Source organism: Oncorhynchus gorbuscha, unplaced genomic scaffold, assembly GCF_021184085.1.
Source record: "Oncorhynchus gorbuscha isolate QuinsamMale2020 ecotype Even-year unplaced genomic scaffold, OgorEven_v1.0 Un_scaffold_4205, whole genome shotgun sequence".
NCBI lineage: Eukaryota > Metazoa > Chordata > Actinopteri > Salmoniformes > Salmonidae > Oncorhynchus > Oncorhynchus gorbuscha.
In genome coordinates, this window is record NW_025748278.1 from 1 (window position 1) to 25,000 (window position 25,000).

General features: G+C 48.8%; 1 protein-coding gene across 1 annotated transcript; it reads left to right on the plus strand.

Moving 5' to 3' along the window:
- Positions 1-1,500: 1,500 nt before the first annotated feature.
- LOC124028456 (rho guanine nucleotide exchange factor TIAM1-like) lies at positions 1,501-23,442 on the plus strand (the record flags this gene model as incomplete). Its single annotated transcript, XM_046340503.1, has 4 exons — positions 1,501-1,582; positions 21,850-21,936; positions 22,360-22,572; positions 23,342-23,442. Coding segments are annotated over 4 exons (483 nt in total), but the record flags the coding sequence as incomplete, so codon positions are not given.
- Positions 23,443-25,000: the final 1,558 nt, after the last annotated feature.

Here is a 25,000-nt window from a genome sequence, read left to right on the forward strand (position 1 = left end):
TTTCTATGTGTAATGCAAAAACATTAATGTTTCTCCATCTCTCTCCTTCTCCATTCTCCTCTCCTTCTCTTGCCTTCTCTCTCCTTTCTCCATCTCTTCTCCTCTCTCTCTCCTTCTCCATCTCTCATTCCTTCTCTTTTTTCTTCTCATGTCTTCCTTTCTCCATCTCTTCTCCATCTCTTCCTTCTCTCTTCTGCCATCTCTTCTCCTTCTCTTTGCCTTCTTTCTCCTTCATCCATCTTCACTCCTTCTCTTGCCTTCTCTCTTCCTTTCTTCCTTCTCTCTCCTCTCTGACCTTCCTCTCTCTTCTCTCTCTCCTTTCTCTGATCTCTCTCTCCTCTCTCCTTCTCCATCTCTCTAGACCTTCTCTCTCCTTCTCCGATACTCTCTCCTTCTCCATCTCACGTCTTCTCTTTGCCTTCTTCTCCTCCTTTCTCCAGATCTCTCTCCATCTTCTCTCCTTCTCCATCTCTTTGCCTTCTCTCTCCTTCTCTCATCTCTTCTCCTTCTCCTTCTCTCTCCATCTCTCTCCCTTCTCCATCTCTCTCCTTCTCTCTCCTTCTCCATCTCTCTCCTTCTCTCTCTCTCTCTCTCTCTCTCTTCTCTCTCCTCTCCTTCTCTCTCCTTCTCTATCTCTCTCCTTCATCTCTCTCTGTCTCCATCTCTTGCCTTATCCATCTCTCTCTCTCTCTCTCTCTCTCCTTCTCCATCTCTCCTTCTCCATCTCTCTCCTTCTCCATCTCTCTCTCTCTCTCCATCTCTCTCCTTCTCCATCTCTCTCCATCTCTCCATCTCTCCTTTTCTCTCTCTCTTCTCATCTCTCTCCTCTCTCTCCTTCTCCATCTCTCTCATTTTCCTTCTCTTTCCTTCTCTCTCATTCTCTTTCCTTCTCTCTCCTTCTCCATCTCTCTCTTTCTCCATCTCTCTCCTTCTCTTGCCTTCTCTCTCATTCTCCATCTCTCTCATTCTCCATCTCTCTCCTTCTCCATCTCTCTCTTCTCTTGCCTTCTCTCTCCTTCTCATCTTCTCCATCTCTTGCCTTCTCTCTCCTTCTCCATCTCTCTCCTTCTCCATCTCTCCTTCTCCATCTCTCTCCTTCTCCATCTCCTCCTTCTCCATCTCAATTCTTCTCCATCTCACTCCTTCTCCATCTCACTCCTTCTCTTGCCTTCTCTCTCCTTCTCCTTCTCTCTCCTTCTCTCTCCTTCTCCATCTCTCTCCTTCTCCATCTCTCTCCTTCTCCGTCTCTCTCCTTCTCCGTCTCTCTCCTTCTCCGTCTCTCTCCTTCTCCATCTCTCTCCTTCTCCATCTCTCTCCTTCTCCATCTCTCCTTCTCCATCTCACTCCTTCTCTTGCCTTTCTCTCCTTCTCCTTCTCTCTCCTTCTCTCTCCTTCTCCATCTCTTGCCTTCTCTCTCCTTCTCCATCTCTTGCCTTCTCTCTCCTTCTCCATCTCTCTCCTTCTCCATCTCTCTCTCTCGTTCTCTTCTTCTCTCCACAGCTTTATAAAGAGATAGAGCTGGGCTCCAAAATAACCAAAGTCATCCAGTTCGACAGGGATGAGTCCTGTATGATTGGCTACGGTAAGGATGAGTCCTGTATGATCCTGTATGATTGGTTACGGTAAGGATGAGTCCTGTATGATTGGTTACGGTAAGGATGAGTCCTGTATGATTGGTTACGGTAAGGATCAGTCCTGTATGATTGGTTACGGTAAGGATCAGTCCTGTATGATTGGTTACGGTAAGGATGAGTCCTGTATGATTGGTTACGGTAAGGATCAGTCCTGTATGATTGGTTACGGTAAGGATGAGTCCTGTATGATTGGCTACGGTAAGGATCAGTCCTGTATGATTGGTTACGGTAAGGATGAGTCCTGTATGATTGGTTACGGTAAGGATGAGTCCTGTATGATTGGTTACGGTAAGGATGAGTCCTGTATGATTGGTTACGGTAAGGATCAGTCCTGTATGATTGGTTACGGTAAGGATGAGTCCTGTATGATTGGTTACGGTAAGGATCAGTCCTGTATGATTGGTTACGGTAAGGATGAGTCCTGTATGATTGGCTACGGTAAGGATGAGTCCTGTATGATTGGTTACGGTAAGGATGAGTCCTGTATGATTGGCTACGGTAAGGATGAGTCCTGTATGATTGGCTATGGTAAGGATGAGTCCTGTATGATTGGCTACGGTAAGGATGAGTCCTGTATGATTGGCTACGGTAAGGATGAGTCCTGTATGATTGGTTACGGTAAGGATGAGTCCTGTATGATTGGCTACGGTAAGGATGAGTCCTGTATGATTGGCTACGGTAAGGATGAGTCCTGTATGATTGGCTACGGTAAGGATGAGTCCTGTATGATTGGCTACGGTAAGGATGAGTCCTGTATGATTGGCTACGGTAAGGATGAGTCCTGTATGATTGGCTACGGTAAGGATGAGTCCTGTATGATTGGCTACGGTAAGGATGAGTCCTGTATGATTGGTTACGGTAAGGATGAGTCCTGTATGATTGGCTACGGTAAGGATGAGTCCTGTATGATTGGCTACGGTAAGGATGAGTCCTGTATGATTGGCTACGGTAAGGATGAGTCCTGTATGATTGGCTACGGTAAGGATGAGTCCTGTATGATTGGCTACGGTAAGGATGAGTCCTGTATGATTGGCTACGGTAAGGATGAGTCCTGTATGATTGGCTACGGTAAGGATGAGTCCTGTATGATTGGTTACGGTAAGGATGAGTCCTGTATGATTGGCTACGGTAAGGATGAGTCCTGTATGATTGGTTACGGTAAGGATGAGTCCTGTATGATTGGCTACGGTAAGGATGAGTCCTGTATGATTGGTTACGGTAAGGATGAGTCCTGTATGATTGGCTACGGTAAGGATGAGTCCCGTATGATTGGCTACGGTAAGGATGAGTCCCGTATGATTGGCTACGGTAAGGATGAGTCCCGTATGATTGGTTACGGTAAGGATGAGTCCTGTATGATTGGTTACGGTAAGGATGAGTCCTGTATGATTGGTTACGGTAAGGATGAGTCCTGTATGATTGGCTACGGTAAGGATGAGTCCTGTATGATTGGCTACGGTAAGGATGAGTCCTGTATGATTGGCTACGGTAAGGATCAGTCCTGTATGATTGGCTACGGTAAGGATCAGTCCTGTATGATTGGCTACGGTAAGGATGAGTCCTGTATGATTGGCTACGGTAAGGATGAGTCCTGTATGATTGGTTACTTATTTTTTGAAGAAACATTCAAATGAAGGAGCTGGACAAGATGGCGGACTGAACACAACAGTGTAGATCACCTCAATATAAAATTGTAATATTCAATATCAGTAAGTCAGACTAAATATTAGCATTTCACAAACTGGTGAAACACAAAATATATCATAAGACTACAGAAATGTATCGACAAATATTATGAAAACAAGCATATATATATATATATGCTGGCAGCTATATATATGAAAACAAGCAACAGACAAACATGACGGAGAGTAAAACAGGGGAACCAATCAACATGGAGAGTAAAACGGGAACCAATCAACACGGAGAGTAAAACAGGGGAACCAATCAACATGGAGAGTAAAACAGGAGAACCAATCAACATGGAGAGTAAAACAGGGGAACCAATCAACATGGAGAGTAAAACAGGGGAACCAATCAACACGGAGAGTAAAACAGGGGAACCAATCTCAACATGGAGAGTAAAACAGGGGAACCAATCAACATGGAGAATAAAACAGGGAACCAATCAACACGGAGAATAAAACAGGGGGAACCAATCAACACGGAGAGTAAAACAGGGGAACCAATCAACATGGAGAGTAAACAGGGGAACCAATCAACACGGAGAGTAAAACAGGGGAACCAATCAACACGGAGAGTAAAACAGGGGAACCAATCAATATGGAGAGTAAAACAGGGGAACCAATCAATATGGAGAGTAAAACAGGGGAACCAATCAACATGGAGAGTAAAACAGGGGAACCAATCAATATGGAGAGTAAAACAGGGGAACCAATCAATATGGAGAGTAAAACAGGGGAACCGATCAACATGGAGAGTAAAACGGGAACCAATCAACATGGAGAGTAAAACAGGAGAACCAACCAACATGGAGAGTAAAACAGGGGAACCAATCAACATGGAGAGTAAAACAGGGGAACCGATCAATATGGAGAGTAAAACGGGAACCAATCAATATGGAGAGTAAAACAGGGGAACCAATCAACATGGAGAGTAAAACAGGGGAACCAATCAACATGGAGAGTAAAACAGGGGAACCAATCAACATGGAGAGTAAAACAGGGGAACCAATCAACATGGAGAGTAAAACAGGGGAACCAATCAACATGGAGAGTAAAACAGGGGAACCAATCAACATGGAGAGTAAAACAGGGGAACCAATCAACATGGAGAGTAAAACAGGGGAACCGATCAACATGGAGAGTAAAACAGGGGAACCGATCAATATGGAGAGTAAAACGGGAACCAATCAATATGGAGAGTAAAACAGGGGAACCAATCAACATGGAGAGTAAAACAGGGGAACCAATCAACATGGAGAGTAAAACAGGGGAACCAATCAACACGGAGAGTAAAACAGGAGAACCGATCAATATGGAGAGTAAAACAGGGGAACCGATCAACATGGAGAGTAAAACAGGGGAACCAATCAACATGGAGAGTAAAACAGGGGAACCAATCAATCCCTACCATACTGTCCATGGTAGGGATGAATAATGGAACACCCAATACTGTCCATGGTAGGGATGGAATAATGGAACACCCAATACTATCCATGGTAGGGGTTGATTAATGGAACACCCAATACTGTCCATGGTAGGGGTTGATTAATGGAACACCCAATACTGTCCATGGTAGGGGTTGATTAATGGAACACCCAATACTGTCCATGGTAGGCTGCTGCTGTTAGCTGTCTGTATGCTGCTGTATGCTGCTGTATGCTGCTTCATGCTGCTGTATGCTGCTGTTAGCTGCTGTTCACTGTCTGTATGCTGCTGTTAGCTGCCAGTAAATCAAATCAAATCAAATTTTATTTGTCACATACACATGGTTAGCAGATGTTAATGCGAGTGTAGCGAAATGCTTGTGCTTCTAGTTCCGACAATGCAGTGATAACCAACAAGTAATCTAACTAACAATTCCAAAACTACTGTCTTATACACAGTGTAAGGGGATAAGGAACATGTACATAAGGATATATGAATGAGTGATGGTACAGAGCAGCATACAGTAGATGGTATCGAGTACAGTATATACATATGAGATGAGTATGTAGACAAAGTAAACAAAGTGGCATAGTTAAAGTGGCTAGTGATACATGTGTTACATAAGGATGCAGTCGATGTTGTAGAGTACAGTATATACATATGTATATGAGATGAATAATGTAGGGTAAGTAACATTATATAAGGTAGCATTGTTTAAAGTGGCTAGTGATATATTTACATCATTTCCCATCAATTCCCATTATTAAATGGCTGGAGTTGGGTCAGTGTCAATGACAGTGTGTTGGCAGCAGCCACTCAATGTTAGTGGTGGCTATTTAACAGTCTGATGGCCTTGAGATAGAAGCTGTTTTTCAGTCTCTCGGTCCCAGCTTTGATGCACCTGTACTGACCTCGCCTTCTGGATGATAGCGGGGTGAACAGGCAGTGGTTCGGGTGGTTGATGTCCTTGATGATCTTTATGGCCTTCCTGTAACAACGGGTGGTGTAGGTATGCTGCTGTTAGCTGTCTGTATGCTGCTGTTAGCTGTCTTTATGCTGCTGTTAGCTGCCAGTAGGCTGCTGTTAGCTGTCTGTATGCTGCTGTTAGCTGTCTGTATGCTGCTGTTAGCTGCCAGTATGCTGCTGTTAGCTGCTATTAGCTGCCAGTATGCTGCTGTTAGCTGCTATTAGCTGCCAGTATGCTGCTGTTAGCTGCTGTTAGCTGCCAGTATGCTGCTGTTAGCTGCCAGTATGCTGCTGTTAGCTGCCAGTATGCTGCTGTTAGCTGCCAGTATGCTGCTGTTAGCTGCCAGTATTCTGCTGTTAGCTGTCTGCATGCTGCTGTTAGCTGCCAGTATGCTGCTGTTAGCTGTCTGTATGCTGCTGTTAGCTGCCAGTATTCTGCTGTTAGCTGCCAGTATGCTGCTGGTAGCTGTCTGTATGCTGCTGTTAGCTGTCTGTATGCTGCTGTTAGCTGCCAGTATGCTGCTGTTAGCTGCTGTTAGCTGCCAGTATGCTGCTGTTAGCTGTCTGTATGCTGCTGTTAGCTGTCTGTATGCTGCTGTTAGCTGTCTGTATGCTGCTGTTAGCTGTCTGTATGCTGCTGTTAGCTGTCTGTTAGCTGCCAGTATGCTGCTGTTAGCTGCCAGTATGCTGCTGTTAGCTATCTGTATGCTGCTGTTTGCTGTCTGTATGCTGTCTGTATGCTGCTGGTAGCTTTCTGTATGCTGCTGGTAGCTTTCTGTATGCTGCTGGTAGCTGCCAGTATGCTGCTGGTAGCTGTCTGTATGCTGCTGTTAGCTGTCTGTATGCTGCTGTTAGCTGCCAGTATGCTGCTGTTAGCTGCTGTTAGCTGGCAGTATGCTGCTGTTAGCTGCTGTTAGCTGTCTGTATGCTGCTGTTAGCTGTCTGTATGCTGCTGTTAGCTGTCTGTTAGCTGCCAGTATGCTGCTGTTAGCTGCCAGTATGCTGCTGTTAGCTGTCTGTATGCTGCTGGTAGCTGTCTGTATGCTGCTGGTAGCTGTCTGTATGCTGCTGTTTGCTGTCTGTATGCTGTCTGTATGCTGCTGGTAGCTTTCTGTATGCTGCTGGTAGCTGTCTGTATGCTGCTGGTAGCTGTCTGTATGCTGCTGTTAGCTGCTGTTAGCTGTCTGTATGCTGCTGTTTGCTGTCTGTATGCTGTCTGTATGCTGCTGGTAGCTGTCTGTATGCTGCTGGTAGCTGTCTGTATGCTGCTGTTTGCTGTCTGTATGCTGCTGTTTGCTGTCTGTATGCTGTCTGTATGCTGCTGGTAGCTGTCTGTATGCTGCTGGTAGCTGTCTGTATGCTGCTGTTAGCTGTCTGTATGCTGTCTGTATGCTGCTGGTAGCTGCCAGTATGCTGCTGTTAGCTGTCTGTATGCTGCTGTTTGCTGTCTGTATGCTGCTGTTTGCTTTCTGTATGCTGCTGTTTGCTGTCTGTATGCTGCTGGTAGCTGTCTGTATGCTGTCTGTATGCTGCTGTTAGCTGCCATTATGCTGCTGTTAGCTGCTGTTAGCTGCCAGTATGCTGCTGTTTGCTGTCTGTATGCTGCTGTTTGCTGTCTGTATGCTGCTGTTTGCTGTCTGTATGCTGTCTGTATGCTGCTGTTAGCTGCTGTTAGCTGCTGTTAGCTGCCAGTATTCTGCTGTTAGCTGCCATTATGCTGCTGGTAGCTGTCTGTATGCTGCTGTTTGCTGTCTGTATGCTGCTGTTTGCTGTCTGTATGCTGTCTGTATGCTGCTGTTAGCTGCCAGTATGCTGCGGTTAGCTGCCATTATGCTGCTGGTAGCTGTCTGTATGCTGCTGTTTGCTGTCTGTATGCTGCTGTTTGCTGTCTGTATGCTGCTGGTAGCTTTCTGTATGCTGCTGGTAGCTGTTTGTATGCTGCTGGTAGCTGTCTGTATGCTGCTGTTAGCTGTCTGTATGCTGCTGTTAGCTGCCAGTATGCTGCTGTTTGCTGTCTGTATGCTGTCTGTATGCTGCTGTTAGCTGCTGTTAGCTGCTGTTAGCTGCCAGTATTCTGCTGTTAGCTGCCATTATGCTGCTGGTAGCTGTCTGTATGCTGCTGTTTGCTGTCTGTATGCTGCTGTTTGCTGTCTGTATGCTGTCTGTATGCTGCTGTTAGCTGCCAGTATGCTGCGGTTAGCTGCCATTATGCTGCTGGTAGCTGTCTGTATGCTGCTGTTTGCTGTCTGTATGCTGCTGTTTGCTGTCTGTATGCTGCTGGTAGCTTTCTGTATGCTGCTGGTAGCTGTTTGTATGCTGCTGGTAGCTGTCTGTATGCTGCTGTTAGCTGTCTGTATGCTGCTGTTAGCTGCCAGTATGCTGCTGTTAGCTGTCTGTATGCTGCTGTTAGCTGCTGTTAGCTGCCAGTATGCTGCTGTTAGCTGCCAGTATGCTGCTGTTAGCTGTCTGTATGCTGCTGTTAGCTGCCAGTATGCTGCTGGTAGCTGTCTGTATGCTGCTGTTTGCTGCTGTTTGCTGCTGTTAGCTGCCAGTATGCTGCTGTTAGCTGTCTGTATGCTGCTGTTAGCTGTCTGTTAGCTGCAAGTATGCTGCTGTTAGCTGCCAGTATGCTGCTGTTAGCTGCTGTTAGCTGCCTGTATGCTGCTGTTAGCTGCTGTTAGCTGCCTGCATTCAGCCAAAATGCGGTCAGAGACCTTCTAAAGCAGTACAGCTCTCTCAACATACTGAGTCTGCAGAGCCAGAGCCCCCTGATGGGAGAGCCTAATATACAAGGAAAATCTCAACACTGCTAAATAGAACCTTGACGACCTCGTACCTAGCCGGTGGGGTGCCCCCACCCAGGCAGTGGCAGTGCTGGCAACACTGGCAGCAGTAACCCATGGAGAGGGGGGTCACACTCGGACATTCAGAGAGGGGGTCACACTCGGACATTCAGAGAGGGGGGGGTCACACTCGGACATTCAGAGAGGGGGTCACACTCGGACATTCAGAGAGGGGTCACACTCGGACATTCAGAGAGGGGGGGTCACACTCTGACATTCAGAGGGGGTCACACTCGGACATTCAGAGAGGGGGTCACACTCGGACATTCAGAGAGGGGTCACACTCGGACATTCAGAGAGGGGGTCACACTCGGACATTCAGAGAGGGGGTCACACTCGGACATTCAGAGAGGGGGGTCACACTCGGACATTCAGAGAGGGGGTCACACTCGGACATTCAGAGAGGGGGTCACACTCCGGACATTCAGAGAGGGGGGTCACACTCGGACATTCAGAGGGGGTCACACTCGGACATTCAGGGGGTCACACTCGGACATTCAGAGAGTCACTCGGACATTCAGAGGGGGGTCACTCGGACATTCAGAGAGGGGGTTCACTCGGACATTCAGAGAGGGGGTCACACTCGGACATTCAGAGAGGGGGTCACACTCGGACATTCAGAGAGGGGGGTCACACTCGGACATTCAGAGAGGGGGGTCACACTCGGACATTCAGAGAGGGGGGTCACACTCGGACATTCAGAGAGGGGGGTCACACTCGGACATTCAGAGAGGGGGTCACACTCGACATTCAGAGAGGGGGTCACTCGGACATTCAGAGAGGGGGTCACACTCGGACATTCAGAGAGGGGGTCACACTCGGACATTCAGAGAGGGGGTCACACTCGGACATTCAGAGAGGGGGGTCACACTCGGACATTCAGGAGGGGGTCACACTCGGACATTCAGAGAGGGGGGTCACACTCGGACATTCAGAGAGGGGGGTCACACTCGGACATTCAGAGAGGGGGCAAATTATTGTGGCCCTGGTGGCACAAGATAATTAAAAGGTCTGACTGCACAGAGATGCTTGGGAATATGGGGCGACAGGTAGCCTAGTGGTTAGAGTGTAGAGGTGGCAGGTAGCCTAGTGGTTAGTGTGTAGGGGCGGCAGGGTAGCCTAGTGGTTAGAGTGTAGAGGCGACAGGGTAGCCTAGTGGTTAGAGTGTAGGGGCGACAGGTAGCCTAGTGGTTAGAGTGTAGAGGCGACAGGGTAGCCTAGTGGTTAGAGTGTAGAGGTGGCAGGGTAGCCTAGTGGTTAGAGTGTAGGGGCGACAGGTAGCCTAGTGGTTAGAGTGTAGGGGCGACAGGTAGCCTAGTGGTTAGAGTGTAGGGGCGACAGGTAGCCTAGTGGTTAGAGTGTAGAGGAGGCAGGTAGCCTAGTGGTTAGAGTGTAGAGGCGACAGGTAGCCTAGTGGTTAGAGTGTAGAGGCGACAGGGTAGCCTAGTGGTTAGAGTGTAGAGGCGACAGGTAGCCTAGTGGTTAGAGTGTAGGGGCGACAGGTAGCCTAGTGGTTAGAGTGTAGGGGCGACAGGTAGCCTAGTGGTTATTTATTTATTTTTATTTTACCTTTATTTAACTAGTCAAGTCAGTTAAGAACGCATTCTTATTTTCAATGACGGCCTAGGAGCAGTGGGTTTAATGACAGATTTGTACCCTTCCGGTTATTTGCAACCTTCCGGTTACCAGTCCAACGTTATAACCACTAGGCTACCCTGCCACCCCACTGACAAGCAGTTAACAGCATGGTTAGAGCGTTGGACTAGTTTAACTGTAAGGTTGCGAGATCGAATCCCCGAGCTGACGAGGTAAAAATCTGTCGTTCTGCCCCTGATTTGTTCTTAACTGCCTTAGTTAAATAATAGTATGGTCACAACGGGGGAACATGTGTGGGTGTTTCAGGGGAAGGGGGTGGATCTGACCTCCATCACCTAGGACGTGACAATGGTTCATCAAATCCCCCCATTCCTGCAGCTCAGTTTTTCAGGCCGTCTCATATAGCTGCAACTGTATACGCTTTTGTAAATCAAGACCTTTCTTGAGTTGGGCTCTGAGATGGCGCAACTGTTGAGCATCTGGTTGTTTGTGGGGGGGGAAAGGGTGTGTGTGTGTGTGTGTGTGTGTGTGTGTGTGTGTGTGTGTGTGTGTGTGTGTGTGTGTGTGTGTGTGTGTGTGTGTGTGTGTGTGTGTGTGTGTGTGTGTGTGTGTGTGTGTGTGTGTGTGTGTGTGTGTGTCCCACAACTGTTGCGAGGGAGTAAAATATGTTAGGGACACTATAGGATGAATCACAATAATTGTTTGCTAAAATATCATTTTTTGTAATAGCGAGACTGATGAGATGTAAAAATCCTTTGCATAAACTGCCTAGATTACTGCAAATATGAATAGCTAATTATGGAAGATAAATAGGAATTTAAAATTGTATAATACTAATCGAGGTGAGGGCAAAATGCATTTGATCTGCTTCTGTTCTGTGGGTGGCACTGTGCTGTTTTCAAAGGATGGGTCCCGGTCTCTCCGGGACCATAGGATCCTGGGGGTCGGGGGTCGTCTGCCAGTCATTGGGATGACAAACCAACTCTGGATGAGGAAGGGTTTTAAGCGGGTGGAATAGTGAGGACCGATTGGTGGTTTACTTAGTAGCAATGCAAAAGTCATGGTACAGTTATATAGACACTCAATCATCATGTTTCTTTTTAATGGTAAGTTTAACAAAATATATTATGATAAATAAAATTATAAGTTTTCTCATTATGGTAAGTGGTGAAATAAGTATAGCCAGTTCTAATTGTAATGGCTTAGCAGATAAAAAATAAACGATTATCAGTATTTACCTGGCTAAAAGAGAAGGAATATAATATCTATTGTTTACAGGAAACTCAGTCAACAATTTTAGATGAAGTTTTGTGGAAAAAGGACTTTGGGGGCCAAATATATTTCTCCCATATTTCTCCCAGTTTGCCCATCTTAATCTTTTCTTTTTAGTGGCCAGTCTGAGATATTATATTTTTCTTTGCAACTCTGCCTAGAAGGCCAGCATCCTGGAGTCGCCTCTTCACTGTTGACGTTGAGACTGATGTGTTGCAGGTAGTATTTAATGAAGCTGCCAGTTGAGGACTTGTGAGGCGTCTGTTTCTCAAACTAGACACTCTAATGTACTTGTCCTCTTGCTCAGTTGTGCACAGGGGACACCCACTCCTCTTTCTATTCTGGTTAGAAACGGTGTGCGCTGTTCTGTGAAGGGAGGAGTGAACACACAGCTTTGTATGAGATCTAGAGTTTCTTGGCAATTTCTCACATGGAATATCAATTAGACTTTATCCGATATAACATAGGTACAGCACATCCCCTTATTGTATGGGACACTTTTAAATGTGACTTTAGAGGCCATGCAATTCAGTACTCCTCTATAAAACAAAAGCGATTTAGGTCAAAAGAGTCCATATTAACAAAGGAAATTGAAGGACTAACAGAACAGACAGGTGGCAATAAAAACTACCTTAGAGGCACGGAATAAGTTAGAGGAAAATGGAGGAACTTATTCTAGAAAGATCCAGTGTAATATAGTATAAAAATAAAGCTGGATGGGACATGGGGAAAAATGCACCAAATATATTTTTCAATCTTCAACATAGAAATGCAAAAACAAATGTAGCAACATTTTTTATCTTTAATTTACAATCTGAAGAAACGATGAGAATAGAAAGTACTTTTGTGAATCATCACAGTTCAAATAGAAATCCAAAATAGATGGTGTTGAGAGATAGACGGGAGGGGTTGAATGGAGATGAAGGGACTGGATGGTGTTGAGAGATAGACGGGAGGGGTTGAATGGAGATGAAGGGACTGGATGGTGTTGAGAGATAGACGGGAGGGGTTGAATGGAGATGAAGGGACTGGATGGTGTTGAGAGATAGACGGGGAGGGGTTGAATGGAGATGAAGGGACTGGATGGTGTTGAGAGATAGACGGGAGGGGTTGAATGGAGATGAAGGGACTGGATGGTGTTGAGAGATAGACGGGAGGGGTTGAATGGAGATGAAGGGACTGGATGGTGTTGAGAGATAGACGGGAGGGGTTGAATGGAGATGAAGGGACTGGATGGTGTTGAGAGATAGATGGGAGGGGTTGAATGGAGATGAAGGGACTGGATGGTGTTGAGATATAGATGGGAGGGGTTGAATGGAGATGAAGGGACTGGATGGTGTTGAGAGATAGACGGGAGGGGTTGAATGGAGATGAAGGGACTGGATGGTGTTGAGATATAGATGGGAGGGGTTGAATGGAGATGAAGGGACTGGATGGTGTTTTGAGATATAGATGGGAGGGGTTGAATGGAGATGAAGGGACTGGATGGTGTTGAGATATAGACAGGAGGGGTTGAAGGGACTGGATGGTGTTGAGAGATAGATGGGAGGGGTTGAATGGAGATGAAGGGACTGGATGGTGTTGAGATATAGATGGGAGGGGTTGAATGGAGATGAAGGGACTGGATGGTGTTGAGATATAGACAGGAGGGGTTGAAGGGACTGGATGGTGTTGAGAGATAGATGGGAGGGGTTGAATGGAGATGAAGGACTGGATGGTGTTGAGAGATAGATGGGAGGGGTTGAATGGAGATGAAGGGACTGGATGGTGTTGAGAGATAGACGGGAGGGGTTGAATGGAGATGAATGGAGATGAAGGGACTGGATGGTATTGAGAGATAGACGGGAGGGGTTGAATGGAGCTGAAGGGTGGGACTGGATGGTATTGAGAGATAGACGGGAGGGGTTGAATGGAGCTGAAGGGTGGGACTGGATGGTGTTGAGAGATAGACGGGAGGGGTTGAATGGAGATGAAGGGACTGGATGGTGTTGAGAGATAGACGGGAGGGGTTGAATGGAGATGAATGGAGATGAAGGGACTGGATGGTATTGAGAGATAGATGGGAGGGGTTGAATGGAGCTGAAGGGTGGGACTGGATGGTATTGAGAGATAGATGGGAGGGGTTGAATGGAGATGAAGGGTGGGACTAATAACAAGATAACCAATGTAAAACATACAGGGTCTGTAAAATGCATATAGGTTCAGAAATGTTGTGAAATAGCACAGTTACAAATCAAACTGGATGGATATCAGAAATAGAGGAAGGACTAAAAACAAACTTAATATAACTATTGTAAAATAGATTGTGTCTGTAAAATGTGTATAAGTATGGTACAGTTGAAGTCGGAAGTTTACATACACCTTAGCCAAATACATTCCAAAATTCCTGACATTTAAGCCCAGTAATAATTCCCTGTTTTAGGTCAGTTAGGATCACCACTTTATTTTAAGAATGTGAAATGTCAGAATAATAGTAGAGAGAAATATTTATTTCAGCTTTTTTTTCTTTCATCTCATTCCTAGTGGGTCAGAAGTTTACATAAACTCAATTAGTATTTGGTAGCATTGCCTTTTAAATTGTTTAACTTGGGTCAAACGTTTCTGGTAGCCTTCCACAATCTTCCCACAATAAGTTGGGTGAATTTTGGCCCATTCCTCCTGACAGAGCTGGTGTAACTGAGTCAGGTTTGTAGGCCTCCTTGCCTCACATACGCTATTTCAGTTATGCCCACAAATTTTCTATGGGATTGAGGTCAGGGCTTTGTGATGGTCACTCCAATACCTTGACTTTGTTGTCCTTAAGCCATTTTGCCACAGCTTTGGAAGTATGCTTGGGGTCATTGTCCATTTGGAAGTATGCTTGGGGTCATTGTCCATTTGAAGACCCATTTGGAAGTATGCTTGGGGTCATTGTCCATTTGGAAGACCCATTTGTGACCAAGCTTTAACTTCCTGACTGATGTCTTGAGATGTTGCTTCAATATATCCACATACTTTTCTTTCCTTGTGATGTCATCTACTTGGTGAAGTGCACCAGTCCCTCCTGCAGCAAAGCACCCCCACAACATGATGCTGCCACCCCCGTGCCTCACGGTTGGGATGGTGTTCTCCGGCTTGCAAGCCTCCCCTTATTTCCTCCAAACATAACGATGGTCATTATGGCCAAATAGTTCTATTTTTGTTTCATCAGACCAGAGGACATTTCTCCAAAAAGTACGATCTTTGTCCCCATGTGCAGTTGCAAACCGTAGTCTGGCTTTTTTATGGCGGTTTTGGAGCAGTGGCTTCTTCCTTGCTGAGCGGCCTTTCAGGTTATGTCGATATAGGACTCGTTTTACTGTGGATATAGATACTTTTGTATCTGTTTCCTCCAGCATCTTCACAAGGTCCTTTGCTGTTGTTCTGGGATTGATTTGCACTTTTGCACCAAAGTACGTTCATCTCTAGGAGACAGAATGTGTCTCTTTCCTGAGCGGTATGACGGCTGCGTGGTCCCATGGTGTTTATACTTGCTTAAGTATTGTTTGTACAGATGAACGTGGTAACTTCAGGCGTTTGGAAATTAGTCCCAAGGATGAACCAGACTTGGTACCTCCCAAGGATGAACCAGACTTGGTACCTCCCAAGGATGAACCAGACTTGGTACCTCCCAAGGATGAACCAGACTTGGTACCTCCCAAGGATGAACCAGACTTGGTACCTCCCAAGGATGAACCAGACTTGGTACCTCCCAAGGATGAACCAGACTTGGTACCTCCCAAGGATGAACCAGACTTGGTACCTCCCAAGGATGAACCAGACTTGGTACCTCCCAAGGATGAACCAGACTTGGTACCTCCCAAGGATGAACCAGACTTGGTACCTCCCAAGGATGAACCAGACTTGGTACCTCCCAAGGATGAACCAGACTTGGTACCTCCCAAGGATGAACCAGACTTGGTACCTCCCAAGGATGAACCAGACTTGGTACCTCCCAAGGATGAACCAGACTTGGTACCTCCCAAGGATGAACCAGACTTGGTACCTCCCAAGGATGAACCAGACTTGGTACCTCCCAAGGATGAACCAGACTTGGTACCTCCCAAGGATGAACCAGACTTGGTACCTCCCAAGGATGAACCAGACTTGGTACCTCCCAAGGATGAACCAGACTTGGTACCTCCCAAGGATGAACCAGACTTGGTACCTCCCAAGGATGAACCAGACTTGGTACCTCCCAAGGATGAACCAGACTTGGTACCTCCCAAGGATGAACCAGACTTGGTACCTCCCAAGGATGAATCAGACTTGGTACCTCCCAAGGATGAATCAGACTTGGTACCTCCCAAGGATGAACCAGACTTGGTACCTCCCAAGGATGAACCAGACTTGGTACCTCCCAAGGATGAACCAGTCTTGTGAAGGTCTACAATATTTTTTCTGAGGTCTTGGCTGATTTTCTTTTGAATTTCCCATGATGTCAAGCAAAGAGGCACTGAGTTTGAAGGAAGGCCTTGACATACATCCACAGGTACACCTCCAATTGGCTCAAATTATGTCAATTAGCCTATCAGAAGCTTCTAAAGCCATAGCATCATTTTCTGTAATTTTCCAAGCTGTTTAAAGGCACAGGCAACTTAGTGTATGTAAACTTCTGACCCATTTGAATTGTGGTACAGTGAATTATAAGTGAAATAATCTGTCTGTAAACAATTGTTGGAAAAATTACTTGTGTCATGCACCAAGTAGATGTCCTAACTGACTTGCCAAATCTAAAGTTTGTTAACAAGAAATTTGTGGAGTGGTTGAAAAAAGAGTTTTAATGACTCCAACCTAAGTGGATGTAAACTAGTTTTAATGACTCCAACCTAAGTGTATGTAAACTAGTTTTAATGACTCCAACCTAAGTGTATGTAAACTAGTTTTAATGACTCCAACTAGTTTTAATGACTCCAACCTAAGTGTATGTAAACTAGTTTTAATGACTCCAACTAGTTTTAATGACTCCAACCTAAGTGTATGTAAACTAGTTTTAATGACTCCAACCTAAGTGTATGTTAACTTCCTACTTCAACAGTATATAACATTCCATTGATTACTGTAGAAGCTGGAAGTAGAAGACTATATATTTACTCCAAAAATGTATGGAGGATTGGAAATGATGCAGACAATTACATTGATGGAAGCAACAGTCTATCTGCAAAATATTAAAGCTGATCCACCCCCTAGAAAAAAAGGGATGAGTCCTGTATGATTGGCTATGGTAAGGATGAGTCCTGTTTGATTGGCTATGGTAAGGATGAGTCCTGTTTGATTGGCTATGGTAAGGATTAGTCCTGTATGATTGGCTACGGTAAGGATGAGTCCTGTTTGATTGGCTATGGTAAGGATTAGTCCTGTATGATTGGCTACGGTAAGGATTAGTCCTGTTTGATTGGCTACGGTAAGGATGAGTCCTGTTTGATTGGCTACGGTAAGGATGAGTCCTGTATGATTGGCTACGGTAAGGATGAGTCCTGTTTGATTGGCTACGGTAAGGATCAGTCCTGTATGATTGGCTACGGTAAGGATGAGTCCTGTTTGATTGGCTACGGTAAGGATGAGTCCTGTTTGATTGGCTACGGTAAGGATGAGTCCTGTTTGATTGGCTACGGTAAGGATGAGTCCTGTTTGATTGGCTACGGTAAGGATTAGTCCTGTATGATTGGCTACGGTAAGGATGAGTCCTGTTTGATTGGCTACGCTAAGGATGAGTCCTGTTTGATTGGCTATGGTAAGGATGAGTCCTGTATGATTGGCTATGGTAAGGATGAGTCCTGTTTGATTGGCTATGGTAAGGATGAGTCCTGTATGATTGGCTACGGTAAGGATCAGTCCTGTTTGATTGGCTACGGTAAGGATCAGTCCTGTTTGATTGGCTACGCTAAGGATGAGTCCTGTTTGATTGGCTATGGTAAGGATGAGTCCTGTATGATTGGCTACGGTAAGGATCAGTCCTGTTTGATTGGCTACGGTAAGGATGAGTCCTGGATCCTATGAATCGCATTCTCACAGTTTCATCATCTATTATAATACAGTGTGTTCGTCCCAAATGTTATTTATATAGTGCTCTACTTTTGACTTTGGGCCCTGGTTAAAAGTAGTGCACTTCACTATAAAGGGAATAGGGTGGCATTTGGGACGCAGCCTTGTCCACATTCACAGATCATTTAACATGCTAAGAATGAAGCGACTTCCCTTTCAATTTATAATTTATAATAATATATGTCATTTAGCAGACGCTTTTATCCAAAGCGACTTACAGTCATGTGTGCATACATTCTACGTATGGGTGGTCCCGGGAATCGAACCCACTACCCTGGCGTTACAAGCGCCATGCTCTACCAACTGAGCTACAGAAGGACCACAATTTCAATCATGTTGTAGTATACAGTGTCTAAATTTCCACCACTGAGAGAATATTTTCACTAGCAGATGTGTTGTCATGCATTCTGTTATTCTAGTCACGTCTCAGATTACTTGTGTTTGTTAGACTGATCCCTGTCGGTGATTTGGTGATGTGTGTTGAGTAAGGAATTGATTCTCTCTCCTCTTATCCCCCTCTCCCTCCTCTCTCTCTTCTCATCCCCTCCTCCTTCTCTCCTCTCCCTCTGCCTCTCCTCTCATCCCCTCCGTCTCTCCTCTCATCCCCCTCCGTCTCTCCCCTCATCCCCTCCTCCGTCTCTCCTCTCATCCCCCTCCGTCTCTCCTCTCATCCCCTCCGTCTCTCCTCTCATCCCCTCTGTCTCTCCTCTCATCCCCCTCCGTCTCTCCTCTCATCCCCCTCCGTCTCTCCTCTCATCCCCCTCCTCCGTCTCTCCTCTCCCTCCGTCTCCTCTCTCCGCCCCTCTCCTCTCCCTCCGTCCCTCCTCTCCTCCCCTCTGTCTCTCCTCTTCCTCCTCGTCACTCCTCTTTCTCCTCCCCCTCTCCCCTCCCTCCGTCTCTCCCCTCCCTCCGTCTCTCCTCTTTCTCCTCCCCTCTCCCCTCCCTCCGTCTCTCCCTCCCTCCGTCTCTCCTCTCCTCTGTCTCTCCTCTCATCCCCCCCGTCTCTCCTCTCTCCCGCCCCCTCTCCTCTCCCTCCTTCTTTCCTCCCTCCGTCTCTCCTCTCCTCCGTCTCTCCCCTCTGCCCCCTGTCCTCTCCCTCTGTCTCTCCTCTCCTCTGTCTCTCTTCTCCCTCTGTCTCTCCCCTCTGCCCCTGTCCTCTCCCTCTGTCTCTCCTCTCCTCTGTCTCTCCTCTCCCTCCGTCTCTCCCTCTGCCCCCTGTCCTCTCCCTCTGTCTCTCCTCTCCCTCCGTCTCTCCCCTCTGCCCCCTGTCCTCTCCCTCTGTCTCTCCTCTCCCTCTGTCTCTCCTCTCCCTCTGTCTCTCCTCTCCCTCTGTCTCTCCTCTCCTCCGTCTCTCCTCTCTGCCCCCTGTCCTCTCCCTCTGTCTCTCCTCTCCCTCCATCTCTCCCCTCTGCCCCCTGTCCTCTCCCTCTGTCTCTCCTCTCCCTCTGTCTCTCCTCTCCCTCTGTCTCTCCTCTCCCTCTCTCTCCTCTCCCTCTGTCTCTCCTCTCCCTCTGTCTCTCCTCTCCTCTGTCTCTCCTCTCCCTCTGTCTCTCCTCTCCCTCTGTCTCTCCTCTCCCTCTGTCTCTCCTCTCCCTCCGTCTCTCCTCTCCCTCTGTCTCTCCTCTCCTCTGTCTTTCCCTCTGCCCCCTGTCTTCTCCCTCTGTCTCTCCTCTCATCCCCCTCCGTCTCTCCTCTCATCCCCCTCCTCCGTCTCTCATCCCCCTCCGTCTCTCCTCTCTCCCCCCCTCTCCTCTCCCTCCGTCCCTCCTCTCCCTCCCCTCCTCCGTCTCTCCTCCCCCTCCGTCTCTCCTCTCTGGCCCCTGTCCTCTCCCTCTGTCTCTCCTCTCCTCCGTCTCTCTTCTCCCTCCGTCTCTCCCCTCTGCCCCCTGTCCTCTCCCTCTGTCTCTCCTCTCCTCTGTCTCTCCTCTCCCTCCGTCTCTCCCCTCTGCCCCCTGTCCTCTTCCTCTGTCTCTCCTCTCCTCCGTCTCTCCTCTCTGCCCCCTGTCCTCTCCCTCTGTCTCTCTCTCCGTCTCTCCCATCTGCCCCCTGTCCTCTCCCTCTGTCTCTCCCTCCGTCTCTCCCCTCTGCCCCCTGTCCTCTCCCTCTGTCTCTCCTCTCCTCTGTCTCTCCTCTCCCTCCGTCTCTCCCCTCTGCCCCTGTCCTCTCCCTCTGTCTCTCCTCTCCCTCTCTCTCCTCTCCCTCTGTCTCTCCTCTCCCTCTGTCTCTCCTCTCCCTCTGTCTCTCCTCTCCCTCCGTCTCTCCTCTCTGCCCCCTGTCCTCTCCCTCCGTCTCTCCTCTCCCTCTGTCTCTCCTCTCCTCTGTCTTTCCCCTCTGCCCCCTGTCCTCTCCCTCTGTCTCTCCTCTCCTCCGTCTCCTCTCCCTCCGTCTCTCCTCTCTGCCCCCTGTCCTCTCCTCTGTCTCTCCTCTCCTCCATCTCTCCTCTCCCTCCGTCTCTCCTCTCTGCCCCCTGTCCTCTCCCTCTGTCTCTCCTCTCCTCGGTCTCTCCTCTCCCTCCGTCTCTCCCTCTGCCCCCTGTCCTCTCCCTCTGTCTCTCCTCTCCTCCGTCTCTCTTCTCCCTCCGTCTCTCCCCTCTGCCCCCTGTCCTCTCCCTCTGTCTCTCCTCTCCCTCCGTCTCTCCCTCTGCCCCCTGTCCTCTCCCTCTGTCTCTCCTCTCCTCCGTCTCTCTTCTCCCTCCGTCTCTCCCCTCTGCCCCCTGTCCTCTCCCTCTGTCTCTCCTCTCCTCTGTCTCTCCTCTCCCTCCGTCTCTCCCCTCTGCCCCCTGTCCTCTCCCTCTGTCTCTCCTCTCCCTCTGTCTCTCCTCTCCCTCTGTCTCTCCTCTCCCTCTGTCTCTCCTCTCCTCCGTCTTTCCCCTCTGCCCCCTGTCTTCTCCCTCTGTCTCTCCTCTCATCCCCCTCTGTCTCTCCTCTCATCCCCTCCTCCGTCTCTCCTCTCCCTCCGTCTCTTCTCTCCGCCCCCTCTCATCCCCCTCCTCCGTCTCTCATCCCCCTCCGTCTCTCCTCTCCCGCCCCCTCTCATCCCCCTCCTCCGTCTCTCCTCTCCCGCCACTCTCATCCCCCTCCTCCGTCTCTCATCCCCCTCCGTCTCTCCTCTCCCGCCCCTCTCCTCTCCCTCTGTCTCTCCTCTCCCTCCGTCTTTCCTCTCTGCCCCCTGTCCTCTCCCTCTGTCTCTCCTCTCCTCCGTCTCTCTTCTCCCTCCGTCTCTCCCCTCTGCCCCCTGTCCTCTCCCTCTGTCTCTCCTCTCCTCCGTCTCTCTTCTCCCTCCGTCTCTCCCCTCTGCCCCCTGTCCTCTCCCTCTGTCTCTCCTCTGTCTCTCCTCTCCCTCCGTCTCTCCCCTCTGCCCCCTGTCCTCTTCCTCTGTCTCTCCTCTCCTCCGTCTCTCCTCTCTGCCCCCTGTCCTCTCCCTCTGTCTCTCCTCTCCTCCGTCTCTCCTCTCTGCCCCCTGTCCTCTCCCTCTGTCTCTCCTCTCCTCCGTCTCTCCCATCTTTTCCCCCTGTCCTCTCCCTCTGTCTCTCCTCTCCCTCCGTCTCTCCTCTCTGCCCCCTGTCCTCTCCATCCGTCTCTCCTCTCCCTCTGTCTCTCCTCTCCTCTGTCTTTCCCCTCTGCCCCCTGTCCTCTCCCTCTGTCTCTCCTCTCCTCCATCTCCTCTCCCTCCGTCTCTCCTCTCTGCCCCCTGTCCTCTCCCTCTGTCTCTCCTCTCCTCCATCTCTCCTCTCCCTCCGTCTCTCCTCTCTGCCCCCTGTCCTCTCCCTCTGTCTCTCCTCTCGTCTGTCTCTCCTCTCATCCCCCTCCGTCTCTCCTCTCTGCCCCCTGTCCTCTCCCTCCCTCCGTACTCCTCCGTCTCTCCTCTCCCTCTGTCTCTCCTCTCTGCCCCCTGTCCTCTCCCTCTGTCTCTCCTCTCCTCCGTCTCTCCTCTCCCTCTGTCTCTCCTCTCCTCCGTCTCTCCTCTCCCTCCGTCTCTCCTCTCTGCCCCCTGTCCTCTCCCTCTGTCTCTCCTCTCCTCCGTCTCTCCTCTCCTCCGTCTCTCCTCTCCCTCCGTCTCTCCTCTCCTCCGTCTCTCCTCTCCTTCCGTCTCTCCTCTCTGCCCCCTGTCCTCTCCCTCCGTCTCTCCTCTCCTCCGTCTCTCCTCTCCCTCCGTCTCTCCTCTCCTCCGTCTCTCCTCTCCCTCCGTCTCTCCTCTCCTCCGTCTCTCCTCTCCCTCCGTCTCTCCTCTCCCTCCGTCTCTCCTCTCCTCCGTCTCTCCTCTCTGCCCCCTGTCCTCTCCCTCCGTCTCTCCTCTCCTCCGTCTCTCCTCTCTGCCCCCTGTCCTCTCCCTCTCTTTCCCTCCTCCGTCTCTCCTCTCCTCCAGGGTTTTCCATCTCAGTGGTGGAGGAGGATTCAGTGCAGCAGCTCTACATTACCGATGTGAAGGCGGGAGGATTAGCCTTCGCTAAAGGTTCCTTACCACACACACCATCTATAGTGGGAAGATACCATATAGATATACAGAACCAGACAGAGAGGGCAGGTAGTGGGAAGATGGACCAGAACCAGACAGAGAGGGAAAATTTCCACCAGTGAGAGAATATTTTCAAACATACACCTCATTACTTATAGAGTACACAGGCATCTCCCTGACACGATGAGGATCTCTGTAGCATATAACCATAGGAGATCGGTACTGCAGATTAGAGGGGCCTTTCTCAGGTCCCATAGAGAGGGAAATGGATCCCTCCTGGGGCTGAGAGAGAGAGAGTATTAACAACCTCATGGTGCCAGGAAAGAGTGAAGACCATATAAATATTATATTGTATAGTATAGACAGTGTGAGACCCCCACCTCCATACACACACACTAATATACCATCTTGGCTCTTCAGGTCTGAATGCGGGGGATGAGATCTTGCAGCTGAATGGGAAAGACTCGTGCAAATTGAAGTTCGGGGACATGAAGGGGGCGTTTTCCCAGGCCTCTCTGTCCCTGACCGTCAACACTTTGCCCTCCACGGACCGACGACAAATCTGTTACCTGCCCCCCCGACGCTCTGACGCACAGGAAGTCCTCCACACAGACATCTTCTCTATGAACCAGGGTGAGTTACAGTAGTCCTCTATACTGACGTGAACCAGGGTGAGTTACAGTAGTCCTCTATACTGACGTGAACCAGGGTGAGTTACAGTAGTCCTCTATACTGACGTGAACCAGGGTGAGTTACAGTAGTCCTCTATACTGACGTGCACCAGGGTGAGTTACAGTAGTCCTCTATACTGACGTGAACCAGGGTGAGTTACAGTAGTCCTCTATACTGACGTGAACCAGGGTGAGTTACAGTAGTCCTCTATACTGACGTGAACCAGGGTGAGTTACAGTAGTCCTCTATACTGACGTGCACCAGGGTGAGTTACAGTAGTCCTCTATACTGACGTGAACCAGGGTGAGTTACAGTAGTCCTCTATACTGACGTGAACCAGGGTGAGTTACAGTAGTCCTCTATACTGACGTGAACCAGGGTGAGTTACAGTAGTCCTCTATACTGACGTGAACCAGGGTGAGTTACAGTAGTCCTCTATACTGACGTGAACCAGGGTGAGTTACAGTAGTCCTCTATACTGACGTGAACCAGGGTGAGTTACAGTAGTCCTCTATACTGACGTGAACCAGGGTGAGTTACAGTAGTCCTCTATACTGACGTGAACCAGGATATGTAAGATCTGCATCCCAAATGGCTATTCCCTTTTCACAGCCTACACCTTATGTGGCCCGGGTCAAAAGTAGTGTACTGAATAGGGTGCCATTTGGGATGCCGGTGATTATTATTATGCTAGCTGGACAGCGACCTCATCGTGGTCTTTCTGCTCCAGAGGAGATTCTGGATGACGGGGTTGGTCTGACGCTGGAGAGTTCTGGAGACAGCCTGGACGACGAATCTGAGAGCTTCAGCGAGGCAGACCAATGCAGAAAGGTAGGACTCTCGTATCTCTTCATTCTTAATGTTTTTTTTACCTTTTTCTTTAAGCGGGTGGAAGTCTGAGATGTGGGATACAACAGACAGACGTTTCAGGTGACGATATGTTCCCTGAACATTTGTTCTAGAGGTGGTCTGTACTAGTGGTTTATCTCTGGGGGGATGTGAGTTGCTTTTGGGATAGAGGTGTCGATTTGTTATCAATCTCAATATGCAACATATCTCAGTATCAGCAATATCCTCCTTTCAGGCTTTTATTCTGAGGGCTCCACTTGGGACACAGCCTTTTGTAGTATAGGCCTGGTTTCAGGCAGTCTGCTCTCTAGGCCTGGTTTCAGGCAGTCTGCTCTCTAGGCCTGGTTTCAGGCAGTCTGCTCTCTAGGCCTGGTTTCAGGCAGTCTGCTCTCTAGGCCTGGTTTCAGGCAGTCTGCTCTCTAGGTTTCAGGCCGTCTGCTCTCTAGGTTTCAGGCAGTCTGCTCTCTAGGTTTCAGGCAGTCTGCTCTCTAGGTTTCAGGCAGTCTGCTCTCTAGGTTTCAGGCAGTCTGCTCTCTAGGTTTCAGGCAGTCTGCTCTCTAGGTTTCAGGCAGTCTGCTCTCTAGGTTTCAGGCAGTCTGCTCTCTAGGTTTCAGGCCTGAGGTTCATTATTTCTCCACCTGACACTAATGTCTGACACCTGCTGGAGTTCACACTTCCTTCCTCTCTTCCTCCTCCATTATTTACTATGTCACTGCAGTTTTTCCTTTCTTACTCTCTGTCTCAGTGTCCCTCTTTGCTCCCTCCTCTCTCTCTGTCTCTCTGTCTCCTTTTTCTCTCTCTCTCTCTCTCTCTCTCTCTCTCTCTCTCTCTCTCTCTCTCTCTCTCTCTCTCTCTCTCTCTCTCTCTCTCTCTCTCTATCATCTGTCTCTGTCTCTCTCCCTCTCCTCTCTGTCTCTCTCTCATCTGACTCTGTTTCTCTCTCTCTCTCTCATCTGTCTCTCTCTCTCACCTGTCTCTGTCTCTCTCCCTCTCCTCTCTGTCTCTCTCTCATCTGTCTCTGTCTCTCTCTCCCTCTCCTCTCTGTCTCTCTCTCATCTGACTCTGTTTCTCCCTCTCCTCTCTCTCTCTCTCTCCCTCTCCTCCCTCTCTCTCTCTCTCTCCCTCTCTCTCTCTCTCTCTCTCTCTCTCTCTCTCTCTCTCTCTCTCTCTCTCTGTGTCTCTCTCTCTCTCTCTCTGTCTCTCTCTCGCTCTCTGTCTCTCTCTCTCTCTCTCCTCTCTGTGTCTCTCCCTCTCCTCTCCCTCTGTGTCTCCCTCTCCTCTCTGTTTCTCCCTCTCTGTCTGTCTCTCCCTCTCCTCTCCTCTCTCTCTGTCTCTCCCTCTCCTCTCGCTCTGTCTCTCCCTCTCTTCTCTCTCTCTGTGTCTCTCTCTGTGTGTCTCTCTCCTCTCGCTCTGTCTCTCCCTCTCTTCTCTCTCTCTGTGTCTCTCTCTGTGTCTCTCTCTCTCCTCTCTCTCCTCTCTCTCTCTCTCTCTCTGTCTGTATCTCCCTCTCTCTCTGTCTCTCTCTCTGTGTCTCTCCCTC